Below are 20,714 nucleotides of genomic sequence, written 5' to 3' on the forward strand. Positions count from 1 at the left end.
ACTTCTATTCTTCCTGTTCCTCCCTTTCCCACAAATGTCAGGTTATCTAGAGGATTGCATCTCACAAATTGCACTGTCCCAGTGAGATGGGACCTGGTCATTACAGCACAGGATCTATGGCTCAGTCTGTGTGCTCAGTACAAAGGTAACAGAATAGACATCAGACACCAGAAAAGTGTTCTGATATTTCAATACTTAAAATAGAAGCAAATTCTATATTTAGAGTGACTCAGTTAAAAGAAAATAGGTCTTAAACTGCTTTATATGCACGATTGCCTCTTCTAGGCCTCCCATTTCTTGACTGTGAGACAAAGATTCACATTAAATGCTCCACACTAACTCTCCTCTGTGCCCTTCTGCATTTCAGGATGTTTGAGCATTTTCTAAAAGGACTGCCAAACTGTTTAATAGACTTTCATACTACCACTATAAAAATTTAATCACTTAAATTGGGTGAACTGAATATATACTCACTAGATAAATACTAACTCACCAGTATTTTGCATATTTTAAGTGAGCAGAATTCTCCAAGGTTATCCTCATGTTACTGCCTCTAAATTACCCATGCATTTCACAGAAAGACAAATGTCTTTAAGAACTTGAAGAGGGAGATTCAGATTTTCAGTCATGCTGATGAAGTACCTGCTCACAAAAGGCAATCATGTGCCCTAGTGGGAGGTTGCTACTTCCCACCCTTGGAAGATAGAAACATTAAGAAACATTAGATACCTCCTCCATCTACTTGGGATGCAGACTGAGGGTGCCAACAGACCAGCAGCCACTGCAATCACCACTAGATCACAAACTAATGACTACAGCACATGCCCAGGAAGTGAGAAAATTGGTTTCTAGGCTCTACCCAGCCTAGTCCCAACATGTCCCAAATCTCAAAAGAATGCCCTCAGTATTCAGGTTAGGGAAATGCCTAAGAACAAGGCAAACACATGCAAGGTCTTATTTTTTATTAAAAACATCAAATGCCAATAAGGAAGATAAAGGTTTTCCTGCTTCCCTAGGCAATCATTTCAAGAAGTCAAAGCATATAAATATCAGGGTAAAAAAAAAGAGTAAGTTTACTGTAGTGATAATTTCTTTCACAAAAATCCTTCCTCCAGCACTATCATATCTCTATTTTAAAGGCAGAATCGACTTTAGTTTACTAGGCTTTATTTATGCCTTTTGCTTTCCTCTTTCCAGTCAATATCACCTAAGTAAATCTGCCTTCAGAAGAATAAGATTTGAGTTCTTCATGGCATTCTGACAGCAGCTTCTGCAGATAAGCATTACCCAGTGAGCCTCATCTCTGCCTCAAACTCAGAGATGGCCTCCAGTGTCTTACAGTCTGTCCCTTAGAAAAACAGCCTGTCCTTCACTACAGAGTTCTCCAATACTTATCAACAGTCTAAAAGGTAATGGAATTATTAGGAATGGATCAGAAATAAACCAGGAAAGAACATCAACCTAATTCTATTAATTCAACTAAATTCTGTAAATGTCCTAAAGCTTCAAGTATGGATCACAAAAAAGGATAAAGAAGAACCAGAAAACAGTAGCAAAGACAAAATCAGAAGTATTTTTTTTGGGAAAGGGATAGAGAATTTGGAGACTTTCAGCTTGGAAAAGAGGTAACCGAAAGTGAAATATCAGAGAAAACTTCGTAAGTAGCAATGCTGCGGAAAAAAAAGTCTGAATAATCATTATCTTGCAACCCACAAAAAACAGTTCAATGCAGACTCAAACTAAAGGAATATGCACTTTCACCCCACATGTAATTAAGATATGGAACAATTACTGCATAACATCAGAGAAACTGAAAATATAAATGCATTCAAAATGGGACTTAGACAAATTAATTGATACATATTAAATATGATAATCTAATGCAAACACCTGTCAGAACTAATCTAATGCAAACCACTGTCAGAATCCATGAGACTTTACACAATAAGTGTCTTTTTTCTTTCCTATAGAGATCTGCATGCTGCCTTTAGACCAACTTTTTTTGTTTTAAAAAAGGACTTTAGCTGAAGTATAAAAAAAAATCTTCATAATGTAGGTATATATAACAGATTTTAACTGTACAGACTATAACTCTGGTCTGTACAGTTAAAACAATGTGCTATGGATATAAAGTGAATATTTGATTCTTTCAATCTCTTTTTGAAGGAATGTGTTTTTCCAGCTTCCACAATATCCTGTGATATGTGCTCCAAATGTGTGTGATCCATAGGAAGACAGTTCTCAAAGTCATCAGAAACCAACCCTACCCATAATGCCAAAGCTCTCCATGCAAAGCTATCTCTAACCCTCAAAACAAAACTAAAAAAAAAGCAAAAGGACCATTTAACATTTGTGTAGGTTAGGTCACCCTGAGATTGAACCCATTTTAATTCAGACAAAAATAGAAACGTAGACCTGTGTATAGAAAGGATGAAGATTCCCCCTTTCACCAGAGCTGGACATTAGATTGGCTGAGCTAAGTCAATCTGTAAACCCACTACAACATGAACACCAGCTCACATTCAGAGGGGAAAGGTCTCATTTTCCTAACTTTGCCTAATTCAATGTTTGCTTTAAGTCAGCACAAGGATAGCATCTTTTCTCTGGCCCTCCATTCAACTACATGTTGGTGATGCCTGAAAAGTACCAGCACAGGAGCTCATGAATAGGATTAGAGAGGGGATCTGCCCAAAATCTCTCCTTCTGCAAATAAATTATTAATTTTCTAGTGTGTTTCACAACAGAAGTGCTTCAAAAGGCACAATTATTCAAAGGACAGAAAGCTGGAGGTGGAGAACAGCACTTGCTTGTGACAGCAGTCTGTACTTACTGACCAAGATACCTTGAAAAAGGGCAGTCCCAGTCCTCCTCCTTTCCCCAGGAGAATCATTTTGCCTGAAACTAAATCCATTCAGATGTGTCATAAACCCATAACCATCATTCCATGAGCTACAGAACAGAAATTATCTTTAAAAAGACTGTTATCAGTTAAAAAGACTGCCACCAGTTAAACTAAGTCAGTCCCAAAATAGTAAGCAAAATTATTTTCTTCTACTTCTTCCCTACTGCCCAAAAATTTGATGGAAGAAGGAACTAAATGTTCATAGATTACAGATAGAATCCTTTCACAGAGTAGCATGAGAACTCAGGTGGACTTTTATGGACAGTGGAAATCAGGGAGAGAAAAGTGTTGTATTAAGAATTTGTAGTTTAAAAAAAATACAACTCCTTTAGAAAACCAAAACTAATTATTCCCAAGAAACTGAATACTTCATTACTTCAAATTTCTTGAAAACAAACAAACAAAAAAATAAACTACCATTAACCATCTTCACAGGAACTTAAAACTAATCTCCTAGTAACAAGCTGAGTCTTTAAAATATTACAGAATTTATATAAAACAGTGATTTGAATGTTCATATCTCTCCTGAATCAAACTAACTGAGCATGAATAATAAATTGGTTTTTGACACCTTGATAATTTACAGAATTTAAACATGGCAAACAAAAGACATTAAAAACCCAGAAGATGGAATATTTGGACAAATTTATTCACTTGTTTAAAAAAAAAAAGACTTAAAAAAAAGTGTCTGCCATTCAAAAAAATTTTCAGAAGTGCATATAATTGTAGTTATTCACTCTCTTAATTGTGATGCTTACAAAAAACTGTCCTGTGTTTGATCTGATGCCTTGGTGTGCTCAGGAACTCAGCACTCCTTCCTTCTCTTGAAGGTCTCCACATCCCTCCAGTTATAAAACCATGGAGAGGTTTGGGTAGGAAGGGACCTTAAAGGTCATCTAATTCCAACTGTCTGCTGTGGGCAGAGCCACCTTGCACTAGCCCAGACTGCTCACAGCCCCATCCAACCTGGCCTTGAACACTTCCAGGGATGGGGCAGCCACAAATTCTCTGAGCAAACTTTTCCACGCCTCATCACTCTCACAGTGAAAAAATTTTTCCTACAACCTAATCTAAAACTACCCTTTTTCAGTTTGCAGCTATTTCCCCTTATCCCATCCCTCCATGTCCAGGGGCAGGACCCTGCAGGAGCTTTGCCCAGGCTCACCTCTCAAGCCTATCAAGGAACTTCAAGGCCTGCACTAAAAACAATCTACAACTTTTATTCAAACTGTATTTACTCTGTGGGTTAATGCCAGCTTTCAGATTTCTACAGCTGTAAATCCATTACCTTTCATATGCCTCCCAAGAAAACATTATAGAAGAGGAACACCAGGGAAAATCAAAGTTGCCCAAATGTCCTCTCTGGGAAATCAAAAACTGACTGATCCTGTTTGTTCAAAGGGGTTTTGAAAACATCCAGTTAGTCATAATCTAAATGATACAAAGCATTGTCCCAAACCTCATTAGTGCTCAGCAAAGTCACAGCAAAGTGTCAATGCAATACTTCTAAAAGAATCATTTATTTAAGAGGAGAAAAATACAGTCTAAGTAGTTCCTTAGTACTGGGAATAAAATACAGCTAATTCTTAAGGCCTTCTCTATTTTTCTATTTGTCATTGAAATCTTCCAGCAGAATTTTACTGTAATGGACACAAAAAGGGGTATTTCCATGCACCCTCAAAACTAGTAACAGGTGGGTACAGATTGTCAATGCTTGCAGAGAAAGGACTAAGTTTAGATAGTGTTTAAGGAACTTTAAAATTATTTTCAACTTAACTTTGCAGATGGTCCAGTACAAAGAAAGCAGAAGAGATTGGAGAACTATTTTATCCATTTATACTCTTTAACAGCAGTCTACAGCAGTAACTCATCTCTTCAGCACAGGATAAATCTCTAGAAAAATTACTATGAAAAAGACTGTGAAAGACCTTTATTAAAAACTCCAGACATTTAAGTATGACTGAGCAAGGGGAACTGTCTAAGAATTGCTGGTGACATTAAGATATAGTTAGATTGTGGAAATTACTGGGAAAAAATAGAAGGAAAATCAATGAAAAATAAATTATACAATAATTGCATTAAATATTTTTCTGTTGAATCTTTAATCACTTGTATAGTTTCTTATAGAATTTCCAAATTCTGAAAAGTTGGGTGGCAATTTATAACTTTTTGAACAGTACTGACTTTTTTATTACACATAATTTAGCTGGGAACTTGAATGTAATAAGATTATTAATTGTCAGTCAAGCAGATGAGAGGATCTTAAAAAACTGCTGCAGCTTCATACTTGACCATAAATCCCTTTGGTTCATTAAAGCCTTCTGAATGTTTGATGTACTATGCCTAAGTTGCTCCAAAGTTTAAGTTATTTTACTATTTTGAGTATCTCAAAAAGCATATGTGCAAGAAAGCACAAAATTTTGGTTTTACAAAGAAAAATTTTACTAGGTAGTAACTAAGGCAATAACATCCACTAGATTTACATTCCTCTCCTGCATCACATGCTTCATACATTTGCTTCGTTATCTAGATTTACTTATTATTTCATTTGCCTTTTTAGGCCAGTTTTGAGAGGAAATGGATCTTTGATTGCATTATCTACCATGTCTTTCCTTCCCTTCTTGGAAATTCTTCTAGTCCTTGCCAGAAATGTAAAGGTCTAAGATAAAAATTCTTGCAAAGTGCATAAAATTTAGCACCAGGAGAGGGGAATCTCCAGTTATGGCTCTTTCCAAAAGCCCTGAGGAAGGGAGGTTTGTCTATATCCATAAATTAATACCTAAAGGTGTTAATTTACTTACACCTCCATGAGTCCCTGAACCAGCATATCACAGATCTCAATATCAAAAGATATTAACAACACAGAGAATCCTGCTAGCTTCCAACCCACAACAACAAAATGAAGACCTTAAAGTTGTCTTGATAGTTATCAGAAAAACAAATACTCAGAAATGTTAGCAACAATGAAAAGGAGAAAATAAAACTACAAAGCTGAAAATAATGCACAAAACTATAAAAAAGGGATTCTGACAGTCAGTCAGAATGGTTAATGGCTTATAACCAGTTAATGGTTTATATAAACAGTCAAATGCAAATCTAGGTTTAACTAAATTGTTTGAATCCTCTAATCATTAAGCAGAACATGACTTTTAAATAGATATGCACTTTTCTGTTCTCTGGTCAGTGTTTTAGCATTTTCTTTAAAATTATTCACAGACTAAACATAACTGATGTTAATGCAGTAACTGAGGTTAATTACAGCCAGGTCCAGCATTTCTTGCACCTATGTTGAAATTCACTGAAGTTCTACAATTATGTAGCTGCCAGATGTGGACACTCTATCAAGATAATCAAATAATGCTAAATATTTTTCATACACTAAATATTCTAAGCAATTTTGTTTTAGACCAGTGAATGTTTTATACAGTGTCAGCATAATTTAAAAAAAATTAATTATATAATTGGTGATTTTGATTACCTGGAATAGTTTCATGGGCTGTCAAAACCACACTTATAATAGGATTTTTAGCTCCTGAAACCTGCTCAGTCTCCTTAGTTGATGCTGTTTTCTCTGTTCTCTGAGCTCTGGGCCTCTTGGGAGTTTTTTCTCGCTCATCTTCCTTCCTGTCAAGGTCAACGTCAGAATCATTACCTAAAGAGCAAACATCAAAAAGAAGGTAACTATGTACAAAAGCAATGCAGGTAACAGTTTCTAACACTGCAAGAACAAATGGGGAGAAAATTTATGCTGCAGTAGGAAGAAAGATGTAATCAAAACAAGATGTGCTGCTTGATCTCTAAAGGGGAACTTTTCCCCCTCTATTTAATAAAACTAGTATGATACTTATACAAACAAATAAAAGAGAAAAAAACCCAAAATTTAAAAAATGAACTCTCAGAAATGTGTATCTAAATTCATTCATATTATTGTGGATTTCTGTGAAAATGCTACAAACTTTGTCAAAGTTCTCATGATTTTGCAATTAATGAACAATTTATTTTTCTCTTTTCCATATTTAATTGTTCGGACAATCTTAGGTTTATTTTTTCTAGTGCTGGCTTCATTATCCCTCTTATTTAAGGGCAAGTCTTTTGATCATCTCTTTGGATAACACCTTCTTTCTCTCTTGTTATTGTAAATCAACAGTCAGAAACATAATTTTCTTTTTTAGTGTGGATTCAAAAATAATTAGGGTTCAAAACAGTTCTTTGGTTCAACATAACTCCTGACATATAACTCCTCATTTGGAAGGCCTGCACTTCCAAATCATTCCCTTTTGCTGCTCAGAATGTCTTCAACCTCTTAATTTGGATAAGGTTTCAACCTGTTAACCAGAAAGCCACACAACAGCTTCTGAGATAAAAATGAATAGCCAGTAATCAGCTGATTTCTTTTTTAGAGCAAATGAAGAATTCCTTTCCTGAAATTCTAAATAATAAAAATATAAGTTTTAAAAAAACCAAAAACCAACAGTGTCTTTATAGATAAATAATTATCTATAGCATATATTAAAAAAAAACAGAGAACTCTTAAGTTTATACAAATAAAATTTCTTATTTTAGATGAAGTGGTAGAAGATGCAAACAAGAAAAATCAAAGTCGACAAATTATGGCAATATGCAAAGGTTGCAGAGGTCATGGACAAGGCAAGAAGAAACTAATGGAAGAAAACTATAAATAAAACCAGAGAATTTTTCTTTTTTTTTCCTCTCTCAATCTCCATCAGTTGATTCAATCTCCAGAGTGAGTAATTCCATATATATGGAAAATATGCTGTAGCTGCCATGAGATAGGAAAACAAAACATAAATAAAAACCAGTAAGAGCAAAGCTGTAGTGTGTCCAGACTTGTTTCTGTCAAGCAAACAGCAGAAGGAGTGAAAAGACATAAATATGGAAGCAGCTGCTCTAATTCCATAACTATTTTGTAAATACTCAGCTGAGATTGAAACAAAGATTGTCTCTGTGGCCTGACTCTAATGGAACAAAGGTTTGAAGTGTCCTGGCTGCTCCTTACAAAAATGAAGGACACAAGCAGAAGCTAAAGCAGCATGGGTAAGGCTGATCACATAACCTGCATAAACCACAGTTTCTTTACTAGACACAGAACCAGAAGGAAACAAGGTGTGCAGGAAGAAGTTTAGCTTTCTCAGGCAATCCTGAGACAGAAATCTGTAAGCTAACAACTGGCAGTAAACTGTAAGTCTGAAATTCATATTTAGAGTCTCCAGAATGAGGAACAATCACAAAGCAAACTGAATTCAGACACAGCCAGCCATGATTCTGCCCAGCTTCCAGCTCCTCTGCATGGAGAGCCCCCAGCTTTTCAACCCCTACTAATGATTTTTGCAATTTCATACAAAAATTCCTTGATCTATGCCTCTTCTCAACTAGGTTCTTCTCTGTGGACCTCTGATTTTGGAAAACATTGCTGCTTTATAGGTATAAAGAGTTTCATAATGTCCCCATTTAACTCCTTAATATAGTTGTAAATTATTCATTTATACTAAAAGCACACAGTTCTAACACTGATATTTTTCTGCAATACTTGAAAGGGATATTTGAAGATAAAGAAAAATCCCCATCAAACAGAACCTGCTTGTGCAGTGGTTTCTTTTGGTATGCTGAGCAGGGGTGTAAGGAAACAGTCAGACTATCTCAGAGTCCTTTTCCAACCTCAGTGATTCTATGAAACAAACACATATTTTCACATTTTCTCCATTAAACAACCTCTGTTTGTTTATTAGCAAGAATAAAATGAATCATCACAAATTTCTCAGCAGGACCAGGCTACCAACACAAGAAAGTCTTCTCATAAAGAATCTGAATACACAGAATCACAGACTAAACTGAGTTGGAAGGGACCCACAAGGATCATGGAGTCCAACTCCTGGCCCTGCACAGGACTGTCCCCAGGAGCCACACCATGAGCCTGAGAGTGTAATCTGATTATTGAATTGTTTCCCTGAGGGTACTTCATATACTGGCTTAATTAATTAATTACTCTGTTCAGTGGCCAGTAAGCAAAACTGAAAAGCATTAGAAAAAAGCTGCAAAAGATTTTATATACCTATGGACAAAAGATGCTTCAGCTAAAAGAAATCCAGAACCATATATTGGAATGAAAGCTCTGATGAGGGGAATGGAATTTTCTCCACTTTGCTAGGATCATGTAGTTCCTGGATATTATATGAATAGAATCCAAGCACCTTACTCCTAAACTCTCCTTTCTAACCTTTAGAAAGATTCTAATCATTAATCAATCAGTTTAATGATGAAGTAAAGTGGCTGAAGACAAATAACGAAACCATTTATTAACTTTTCATGTTAATATGCAACACTCTTAACTTTTGAGTATTGGAATTCTACTAAAAAAAGGAGAACCACAAATTTGAGTTTGTTTGTGATCCATACTAATGAAAAACTACAACCACAGTAGCCACCAAATGTTTCACATTGTTTTTCTTTCCTGACTTGCCTCTGTCAGGCAGATCAGTTTGGCAGTTCTTTCAGTCCAACCAAGGGTCAAGATGAAGAGATGTACTACAATAAACATTGCTGACTGTCTCCCTGATTTCAAAACAGACCACAAATACTATTTTAAAAGACTTAAAAACAACATACAGCATTGCAATATCAAAATATTTCTTTGTTAAAATGGAGCTGTTTCATATGTGTAGAATATTTGTGCATGTAGGCTCAGCACTAAAAATTATGGCCATACAAAAAAAAATTTCCTACAAAATCCAAAGCTGGTAAGTAGTCCAAACAAAGAATTGAATCTCAGCTTCCTCAATATGAGCTGAAAACACCCATCCCCTAACAGGAGGATTACACTGAGTATGAGCAAAGGTGTGAGGCAGCTACTGAGTGCTGTGCAATCTCAGTTAACACAAAAAAAGCCCACACATAGATTGGTGAGAAACAGCAGTGAGAAAACTCCACTGATTTCCTGATGATACATCTGCTACTAGTGCTGAGGTTCTGTAAGAACATTCTCACCCTCATGTGATACCTTATACATATAAAAATAAAAAAAAAAAAATCCTCTTACTACAGTGATCTAGTTCTGATACTTAAACATTAAAATTTATTCACTAATTTGATGCCTCTTGATGACAGTAGCCCCATTCTACACCTGTCTGAGGGAAACAGACTTCCAGAAACATCTTCCAGAAACAATTTGTTGATAAGGAGCTGGGGTGTACACATTTACAACACTTTTTGCTACAAAGAGAACTATTTTGTGGTCTGTGTGTAACCTGAGACTTAAAAATCCTTCAACACTCCCTATCAAATCAGCAAATGAACAAACACCTTAACTCTCAATGAGAGCTGCTTTGTTTCTGAACTTTGTACACCTAAAATAACCCTGAAGTAGAAGGTGTGTTTTAGGAAAGAACTGAAAGGGACACAAAAGTATGTTTTAATGAAAAAGAGCTTCAACTTTGACCACAGGGCTCAAACAGCCTTTCTATAGTACGTGGCCATCTCATCAGTATTTAGCTGCCTTCCTGGAAAAAATTCCTTCACTGTTAGGATCATGGATTAGTGTCAAATAAATGCTTTGTCCATGTCAACTAGGAGAGTTCTGCTGTATAATAACTACCATGGATTAAAAAGGGACATTTAAAGGAACATAGAAGGGATGATTTGAAGATGATTTATGAGAAAATGGAGTACATGCCACTTGAATAGCTGAGTTTCTCCAGGCAGTAAAAGCCTTTGCTTGTTCCTGAACAGGTTTGTTGAGATCACCTGTCTCACTCTGCACCTCCCCTGCTGAGCAGCCAGCTCAGCACTTTGTCAGCTGGCACTTGGATCCAACAGACAGACAGATGGACAGAGTGCCCTCCCCAGTGCCAGACATTTCAAAGTCACTCGTGTTTGTGCAAGGAACACAAAGCTGAGCTGCCTCAAACACAATCCAGGAATGGCCAGGGCTGTGATCAGCACAGCTCCTGCCAGCTCTGAATTAATCAGGGCTTCCAGAGTCCCACTGAACTGCATCCTTCACCTGTCCCAGGATTCTGCTGGAGTCAGTAACTGAAGGGACTGCTCTCAGCATTTGTAATTGGATGTAGGACATCTCACAGGCAAAGCTACACAGCCTCAACTGGCATGTTTTTAAACTACTCTTTGTTCAAATTACTATTTTTTAGCCTCTAAGAAGTGATATTTTATAGCAGCAGGAGAGCAGCTTGGAAAAAAGAAAGTGAACTGGCCATTTGAAATTAACACAGGCAAATGTTTCTTCTGCAGAGAATGACATTCTACTTGCAAGAAGAATTACTTTAAATTAGAATCCAGCTGATGGCAAAACCATTTTAAACTAAGGCCAAAAGTGACATCTTTGAGACATATGTAGGCTCCCACTTCAGGAGGATTGAATGGTTCACTCCAGATTGGGGACTGTAATCTGTCTTCCACCCAAATGCCATTCCCCAGCCATTAAATGTTCTCACTTGTACCTCGCCAGCCAGACCCAATTCATTAGCCAGAACTGTTAGCTTGGTTTAACCAAAACGAAACAGAAATAGGTGTACACACAGTTTGGCTTACAAAACAGCAACCTGCTTAGGCAAATAAGCACTTTATGAACAAATATATTTACTAAGCATGTACATGAAGAAATTATAAATACAGTGTACATTTTTAATCCTGTGCTGTAGTGGCTTTGTGTGGCCATGTTTTGGTAGCAGGGGGGATACAGTTTGGCTTCTCTGATGGAGATTTGGGTTTATTCTTCACTATCCTACTCTGATTGGATTGGTAATAAGTTAATTTGGCCAGGCTGGGTCTGTTTTTCCTGTGATGGTAACTGGTGAGTGATTTCTCCCCACAAGCTTTTTATTGTATTTTCTCTTTCCAGTCCAGCTGAGGAGCTGCTTCCTGGGCATCCTGGAGTCCAGGCAGGGTCAACCCTCCAGATTTGAAAAAAAAGACACTTTTTGTTTTGTTTGTTTTAGTGAATGGGCCCACAAGGTGAAGGCAAATGATTCTGCTTTAAAGGATCAAATGAGAGGCACAGAGGGTGTCAGTAACCAACAGGGCCTGGTGGCTTTGGAAAGAGCAGGAGAACTATCAGTGAGTCACTGATCTCAGAGATCAGTGCAGATCACTCATTACAGAAGCAAGCAACAGCAGAGACCCACTGCATCTACCAGCTATTCCTCTGACCAACACATGTGCAGTTTCAATGAAGTTTCAAGCCTATCACCAACTAGAGTTTTCTAGTGATTTATTTCTTTGAAATGCCGGTCATGTTAGGGATTTCAGCACTTTTCCTGTCGACCTATAAAAGACAGCAGAACATTTTATTACTTGGAGACCTCTATGAATATTTGAGATCCAGCTCAAAACATATATTAGATTTCTTTGAATAGAGAATATCACACAGAATAACTATATATTTTCAATATTTTCATGCTTAGCATATTTTAGCAATAGCCAAAACATTATTTTGGTCAAAAATATAAAACACTGCATCATATGGGCTGCTATGAAGAAATTAACTCCATTGCAGCCAGACACAGTGCAAAGTGAAAACATTTGACTATTAACCAGCTGTCACAGAGTGCTAAGCTTTGCAAGAAATTAAAAACATGAGACAGAGGTATAAACTTTAAAACTATAGAAATATCTTGGAAGCATTAAAAAAACAGATAAGTAATTCCAAGTTGGAAAATACATAGATAAAAGGAAGAAAAGCTGTATGCACTAGGTAAAAAGTCAAAAAAGTCACTAGGTAAAAAGTCAAAAACTAAGTGAGAAGAACCTGCACCCAAAGCTGCTTGTGAATTTTACTAGCTATTTTGAATGGTCTCTGACATGCAGAAGCAGGTAATATATTTCTGGAAGATTCAAAGACCTTCAATAAAATCTTCCATCCAGCTCTAAGAACATGAGTGACAGTGCATTGAAGAAAAAAAAATTACTGATAAAATGATGGCTTCTAAATTGACTCTTAGAGTACAAGAAAGATCTGTCTGTATTTCTAAATACTTACCTGAAAACCTAAGTTTAATAGTAAGCAGGAGTCTGAAAAATCAACCACAATATAAAGGAAACATTAGGAAAAGAACAGAAGAGCAAAAAAACACCTCAAGCCCGGGTATGAAGCAGGAGGGCTCTGCAGAGGGATGTGGACAGACTGGACCAATGGACTGAGGCCAATTGTGAGAGGTTCCATAAGGCAAAGTGCCAGGTCCTGCTCTTGGGTCACAACTGCTCCATGCTGTGCTCCAGGCTGGGGACAGAGGGCTGGAAAACTGCCTGGCAGAAAAGGACCTGGAATTGTGGGTCAGCAGTGGCTGAACATGAGCCAGAATGCGCCCAGGTGGGCAAGAAGGGAAATGGCACCTTGGCACCTTGACACATTATTAAAATTAATGTGGCCAGCAGGAGCAAGGCAGGGACTCAGCACTGCTGAGGTCACACCTCAAATCCTGTACTCAGTTTTGGGCCTTTCACTACAAGAAGGACATTGAGGGGCTGGAGAGGGTCCAGAGAACAACAGAGCTGGGGAAGGGTCTGGAGCACAAGGGTGAGGAGCAGCTGAGGGAGCTGGGGGTGCCCAGCCTGGAGCAGAGGATCCAGGGGCCCCTTTTCACTCTCTACAACTGCCTGACAGGAGGCTGGAGCAAGGTGGGGGTTGGCCTCTTCTCCCAGGTAACAAGAGACAGGATGAGAGGAAATGGCTTCAAGTTGTGCCAGAGGATGTTTAGATTGGATATTAGGAAAATTTCTTCATTGAAAAGGTGATCAAACATCAGAACAGGCTGTGCAAGCAAGCAGTGGAGTCAGCATTCTGGGAAATGTTCACAAGGTCTGTGGACGTGACACTTGGGGACATGGTTCAGTGGTGAACATGGTCATGCTGAGTTAACAGCTGGACTCTGCTGTCTCTGTCCCTCTGGGAGCCTCTCAGGAACCCTGGGCCAGTCCCGAGTCGGCAGCGGGGAGACACTCACTGTGTGTGCCCCGAGGGTACTGAGGGCACCTGGGCTGGGGGGAGACACTCTCTGTGCGTGCCCCGAGGGTGCTGAGGGCACCTGGGCTGGCAGGGAGACACTCACTGTGCCCCAAGGGTACTGAGGGCACCTGGGCTGGGGGGAGACACTCTCTGTGCCCCAAGGGTACTGAGGGCACCTGGGCTGGGGGGAGACACTCTCTGTGCCCCGAGGGTGCTGAGGGCACCTGGGCTGGGCGCCTGTGCAGCACAAGAGACACCAGAGACATCGGTAGAAGAGAAAGGGCCGACTCTTAGCAGGGGTTAATCCAAGGTTTTATTCTAGGAGTCCCAAAGGAGCTCCTGCACCTCAGGGGAGATGTGCCAAGGTCACATTTAAAGGGAGGTAGAAACCAAAAGTAGAGAACATTTTACCAACCAATGAGTGACCCTAAGGGATGGGCACTGGGGGATGGACATTTAGGACAGCGTATGGGGCAAGGCTTGGGGGGCTGACCCCTGGCCTCTGGCTCATCACTTGACATCCTGGACCGAAGCTTCTGGATGGAGGGGATGGGATGCAGAGTGATTGACAGAGAGCCAGGGTGGGGGATTGGGGATGATCTCATCCAGGGAGAGGGATAACACAGGTAAAGGGAGGGGGGTACAGTCTGGGATAAACCATTTGGGAAAAATATGGGGATACAAAACAAAACTACTTCAAAATATTACAAAGTATAAAAATGCACAACAACACTCCATGACCTTCATCTGTGCGTGAAATTCAGTCCTCAGCTGTCCACTGATTACTGTCCCATCACAGGAAAACTTTTCACTTCTGGCTTTACTATATGAACTGGTTGAGACAGCTTTTCAGATGAATGCGTAGATGAAAGTAGCATGTGCATTATTATTTTTCTCTAAGAAAGTGTGTGAATACAGTCAGTAACTCAAAACACTATGGAATGGGCAAGAACAGTGTGTTCTCTGCCTAGGGTTCTCTATAATAGTCTCTGTAATATTCCTCATAACCTTTTGCATAATCACAAAATCACTAAGCCTGAAAAAGACACAGGACAGAAACCCCTGTACAGGCTCATCCTTCCTCACCTATGTGTGATACTCACCTGCATGGCCTATACCACTTCTCACTGAGAAACCACACTCTACTTTGTGAGAAACAGAACAGTTGCTATGAAAAACAAGAATTTCAGGTAGTTGTAAGACAATCATTACTGTAATAAACATTTTGACCACTTTAGAAGAAATTTAAATACCTTGTCTAAGTTCAGTTTTGCTTTTTTGTGTTACAAGGAGCAGACAACTCCACTCCATTCAAAGCCAGCACTGGGGATCCCAAGTCATGTCTCATGGTGGGAAAACACTGTCCCACAACCTGCTTCAGATATTTTTGCAGGATGTTTTCTTACCTCCATCTCCTTCTTCTTCTCCTTCATTCAGAACAATAATGCAGATGTGTTTAGTGAGCTGCCGTGTGTTGGAGAATTTGCGATTGCATTTCCTGCACTCCAGGTTGCCTGGTGAGACTTCAGAGGGTTCTGGGCCTTCCTCAGTCCCAGCTGGAGTCTCTTTGCTTGGAACAGAATTATTTTCTGCCACATCTTCATCCACACAAAACTTCTTAGTGGACCCTTTTGGTCTGCCCCTTTTCCTCTTTGCTACGAGAAACTCTAGAAAAGAAAATTAAAGTTTACTTAAACTACAATTAAATTCCGTGGCTAATTAGCAAATACCCATCTGATCTTTGAAAAATAGGTGCCTTGAATGAAATTTGAGGGGAGTTATCCCAAAAGCTTTAAAAAAGCTTAGCATCACACAAACGTTTTTCCAGCAGTGGTATTTGCTGGCATTTCTGGTAGCTGCAAAGCAATAACATTTGTGTTATTGAGATCAGCAGATGTCAAAGTGCTACAGTTTTACTTAATTACACTGCAAGCACTCTATCAGCACATGTATACTACAAAATTGCTCTACTGTGTTTCAACACTACAAAAAGCCTTTTCATTTAAGTCATTTTCAAATAAATTATCCAGGTATTGAGATGCAATCAAAGAAAAACAATGTATGTTTAAGAACCAAAACCTCATTGTCCTTTTAATATAGTGAACAATTACTCCCTAATATTTTCTGTGGTTCTTGATTGTCAGCACTTTCTAGTCAAAAGCTGGCCTAAAAATTATTGGTAACAAATAAATTCCAGAAGTCATGCAAAAAAATTGTTTCCTGAATTAAAATTGGAAGTCATCCACAGCTCCTAATAAATACAATATAATTTTACATTTCCATATTTCTGTAGAGAAATATGATGAAATCCATGACATGAAGTACATAGAAATGCATGACAACTTAAATTGTATTTCCTGCTTAAGATTTTTCTCATCACTGCTGCACTGATAAATTGAGATTGACAATGTATTAGTCTGAAAAACCACAAAAAGAGAGAATATTAAAAAAAACCCAAACTACAAAAATTTTTCAAGCACAGGTGCTGAAAGACCTTATTGAAATTGGTTGATTTAGAGGATACAGAAAAAGAAATGACTTAAGGAATCTTAAAGGGAGATGATGCAGGAGAAGAGAAGAAGGTTGCATCATGTTATTTATAACCTAGTCAGCATTTCCCTAAAACATACCAGGCAAACAAAACCCCACTCTCAGAGACCACAGCTTTGAGTTAACTATGTAATTACTATCAGATGAAAAAGAAAGCATTCTGTCTTCTTACAGGAGTGACTGAATACCTGTCTGCTTAAATAAACATAATAAAACTGCCAAAAAACCTTACTATGAATAGAAAAAAAGCAACTGTTCCCCATAACGTTTTGCAACTCTCCACCAGTCCTGAACTTTCATGCTACTCTAGGAAAAGTATATATTTGTAAATTTCAGCCAAAAAGAAAGGGGTGATTTCAGTGCTCTCCAAACTTCTCTTTGTTACCATTCATGCTATTTTGATACCCATCCATCACAGCAATCAGTATTTAAATTGAAGAAATTAACAAACAATTAAAATAAACCAAACAACAATAATCTTTATATCAACCCATCAAAAGGTCACAGTTTGCTAGCAGGAATCACAGTTCCAGCATGAGAAATACACATGTGGATGCTGGTCAGACTACTACAAAATAGTTAAATCCAAGGCTTGGAAGAATGAATGCAAGCACCATTTTCTCTGTGCATTATATTCTTTTCATTCCTTTACAATGCAATCATCAGATTACCCAACAAAAAGAAAATAAGAAAAACCAGGTCAAAGAGATGCTTCTTCCTGACTGTTTTAGTGAAAATTTAATGAAAAACAGAACAGCACTTTCACATTAAGACAGAAATTGAAACAAAATCTTGCATGCAAGTAGAAATATGAAAAGTGCTCCTTTAGATGGCTGGTGAGAGAACCTCTGCTATGGTATATAAAATTGCAATTCTTATTCCTGTGACTACTAATGGGGTGGCAAATAAACAAAGAATGTGCAAATTTTAGAAATGTTTGTAAATGTGTCCAGCAGTAGGAGAATTTACAGCAGTTCTCAACCATGTAAAAGGTTTGGTGGCAAGAGGCAGGCAGCAAGAAACACAGGAAGAGGAGGGCTCATGTGAGCAACTGAAACATCACCAGAACTTCTGAGGTTTATCACAGTGATTTCTTTTCCTTGCTCCTTGATTTCCTTTTTCCAAGACAGAACTTATCTCAAGCTACTTTGAGTCAACAGTGTCAGAATTAATTTTTTAATGAGGCACACAACCACAAATTCCAGCTGTCTCTCTACCCAGCTTGCCCCCAGTGAGCTCTTCACACTGCAGTATACAAATTCCAGCTCAAACCACATAAGATCAACAGCATACAGCAATTTAATAGCAGAACATTGTCATTCATCTGCCAGTACATAACCAAGTTAATCAAATATTGCTGGTTAGAAAAAAAGAATCTATTTAACTGCTAAAAATAAAGTTAGTATATTAAATAAATAATAAAACCCCCCTAACACTTATTTCAAGGATGCTTAGTCCTAAATAGAAGTTTTAAATTGGTCATTAAAAAGATTTTGAATTAAGATCCTGTTCCCTCAAGAACAACTTAGTTGTTTCTGGGGATTTTGCAGTCATTATAGACTGACTGAAACCAATCTTTATTCTGACTGCTATTGGATGAGCAATGGCAATATCCAGGGAAGACATTCTGTGCTATGCTGTATAATTATGTAATCAAAGGCATAAAAAAGACACTTCAAAAAGTGAGTAATGAAATAAACCATGTGTCTATTTTTATACTGTTCCTTCACAGGAATTGTTCACATAAGCTTGTCCAAATCAATCTATTTAATACAGAGAGTTTGTCAGAAGTCACAAAACGCTTGTGCAAATTTCACTTAAACCTTCTGACCATATTTTAACAGGTTGATACATTATGCAATATGAATCCTTCCTCAAATGTCAGTATGAAAAGCTTACATTTCATCAGTTACAACAGCACAACATATTCACACTCTTCTGCACACAGTGTCACACAAATGCACTCATACAAATCTCATCTCATCCCCAGCCTTATTTTATTACAGTTCTGTGTTTCTACCACAGCACCTAAACACCTCCTGTCCCCCAGGTGTGAATGAATGCAGGCTCTGGCTGCATCCTGTGGTCAGGCAAGGATGAGGCTGATGCACACACATGATTCTAAATTACCTTAAAGGCTGCACTCCTTGGAGGAAATGACGATACTCAGACTGTAACTTTCTTTTAGGTTTCATAACAGACAGAGACATGCATCCCATAATCCAGATACATCCCAAACCAAACAACAATCCATCAGGTAATAACAGTATGAATAGAGGAAAACAGGGCCATTGAGGCTGTCCCTCAAATCCTCACCAATCTAAGCAGAAGCAAAAGAAAGCTGAGTTTTGACAAGCACTGTGAAGGAAATGGAGATCATTGTGAAGAATTATAAAAAGCCCTAAGCTAAACTGGAGTATGATTGACTACAACTACCTGTCATTTCCCAAAACAAAGATGGCACATTCCAGTGCTGGACAAAATGTGACCTGTGCATAGATGTATAACAGCAACATCTCCCTGGTACCCTTGGTCCCACTTCATAAAAAAATATTGACATCATTGTGCCAAAATATATTTTGAACAAATCAACTCTAAATAGATCATGGCTTAACGATGGGAAAGTGGTGTGCCTAAACAAAATTCAGCTGAGAGCACTGTAAATAAAACAACACTAGAGTAATAAACACATATGTCATGCCTAGCACTTTACTTGTCCCCAGTACTTATAAAATCATTAATTCATTACTCAGGCAGAATAAAGAGCTCCATTAGCAACTCAGCATTCACTCTTCTATACCAATTGTGGGGTAGCTACAGTATTTACCCATAATTGGAAGAGAAATTGCACTTTCAAAGGACAAAAAGATGTTCATCTATTAGTCACCAAGTACTAAAAGTTGCAATTTCTAAGACTGTAATTTCTAAGACTGGTGATTCACCAATTACTTCTCCTTTCAGTGACAATACTGAATTACTGCAAACACTAGTTCGCTGACAAATAATTGTATACTACAAACTTTGTAAGTTTTATTTGCTGCAGATTCCATAGCAGGAGGGAATAATTGATGCTTTCAAAGAAGAACTCTTTCCAATCCAATGTTCAGCTGTAGATTACAGTATTTTTTTAAACAGAACACAGAAAATAAATCAATGGGACTTCAGAACCATCTTCTTCAATCAATGTGTCTGATAGGAAAGGAAAAATTCTAAAGAATGCCTAGAATATGACCTGAAAATTGTGGAAAAATAATTTACCTTGACATTCTTACTGACAGCAGATGTCAAAGAGCTGGGCTACCTAACCTGAAAAAAGTGGCATCGTATGAGCTCATCAGATATATAAAACTATTCACCAAGAATAATGAGAAAGGTAAATTATGAATATATAACTTAAGAATGTTATATTTTACATAAGATTTGCAGAGTTTTCTTAAAAGCTAATTATGTCTAATTTCTGTTGCTGCAGATCATAATGGTTATTACAAACTATCCTCAAAAATGTACAATGCATGCTGAACACATACAATACAGAAAGTGCAGATACTCCTAACAAAAATGCAAAGAGAACTTTACAGAAGAGCCTTTTTACTAAAATTAATATGTTACAAGGTACCAGTCTCACTGTGCTCAAAAACATATGTAGTGAAGGGATAACAGAAAACAAAGATTTGAGAAAGGAAAATGGATTTTTCATGCCCAAGAAATTAATTCTGTGCTACGAAAATAAAATTAGAATGACATTTTGAAAACTGATTTGAAATTTATTCATCATCTTCTGATACACTGGTAATTATATGAAATAATACTCTGGTGAGATTTTTCCTCACCAGCCACCTGAGGAAACAGCAGCTCTATTGAAATACTAAATGAACATTATTAGAAATATCTTCTTAAATTGATGAAGTTAATATAACTACTGAATTACTGCTGGTAAATAAGCAAAGAAACATCACATACATATGTTAACAACAACAAAAAATTCTTGAATGCATGATATTAGAGGGCAGTTGATTCAAAAGCACATAGGTTTTAAAATTCAGAATTTTTCATGATTGAAAAATTCTAGTGATTGTGTTAAATAAGAGGTTTGCCAGCAATATAAATCCATTACTAAGTAAGGGCATAAAAGAAGATAAAAAGTCTGAATTATTTTGAACCCATTAATAATATTCCAAAGGATGGAAATTATGATCAGTTAAAAATAGAATGGAATGAATGTAACTTCTTCCATTGTACAGTAAAACTTTTATGTGTAACTAATTCATCTTCTGATTGCTTTATTTA

General features: G+C 37.6%; 1 protein-coding gene across 4 annotated transcripts in view; it reads right to left on the reverse strand.

The window, feature by feature from the left end:
* ZFAT (zinc finger and AT-hook domain containing) overlaps positions 1 to 20,714 on the reverse strand; it is a 115,927-nt gene that overhangs the window by 46,082 nt on the left and 49,131 nt on the right. For all 4 annotated transcript variants that reach the window (XM_077189272.1, XM_077189257.1, XM_054630691.2 and 1 more), the window contains 2 exons: positions 15,284 to 15,544; positions 6,381 to 6,554 (listed from right to left, as the gene is read on the reverse strand). In XM_077189272.1, the coding sequence (XP_077045387.1) occupies positions 6,381 to 6,554; positions 15,284 to 15,544 (435 nt within the window). The remainder of the gene's footprint in view (positions 1 to 6,380; positions 6,555 to 15,283; positions 15,545 to 20,714) is intronic.

This window comes from Agelaius phoeniceus, chromosome 1, assembly GCF_051311805.1.
Source record: "Agelaius phoeniceus isolate bAgePho1 chromosome 1, bAgePho1.hap1, whole genome shotgun sequence".
Taxonomy (NCBI): domain Eukaryota; kingdom Metazoa; phylum Chordata; class Aves; order Passeriformes; family Icteridae; genus Agelaius; species Agelaius phoeniceus.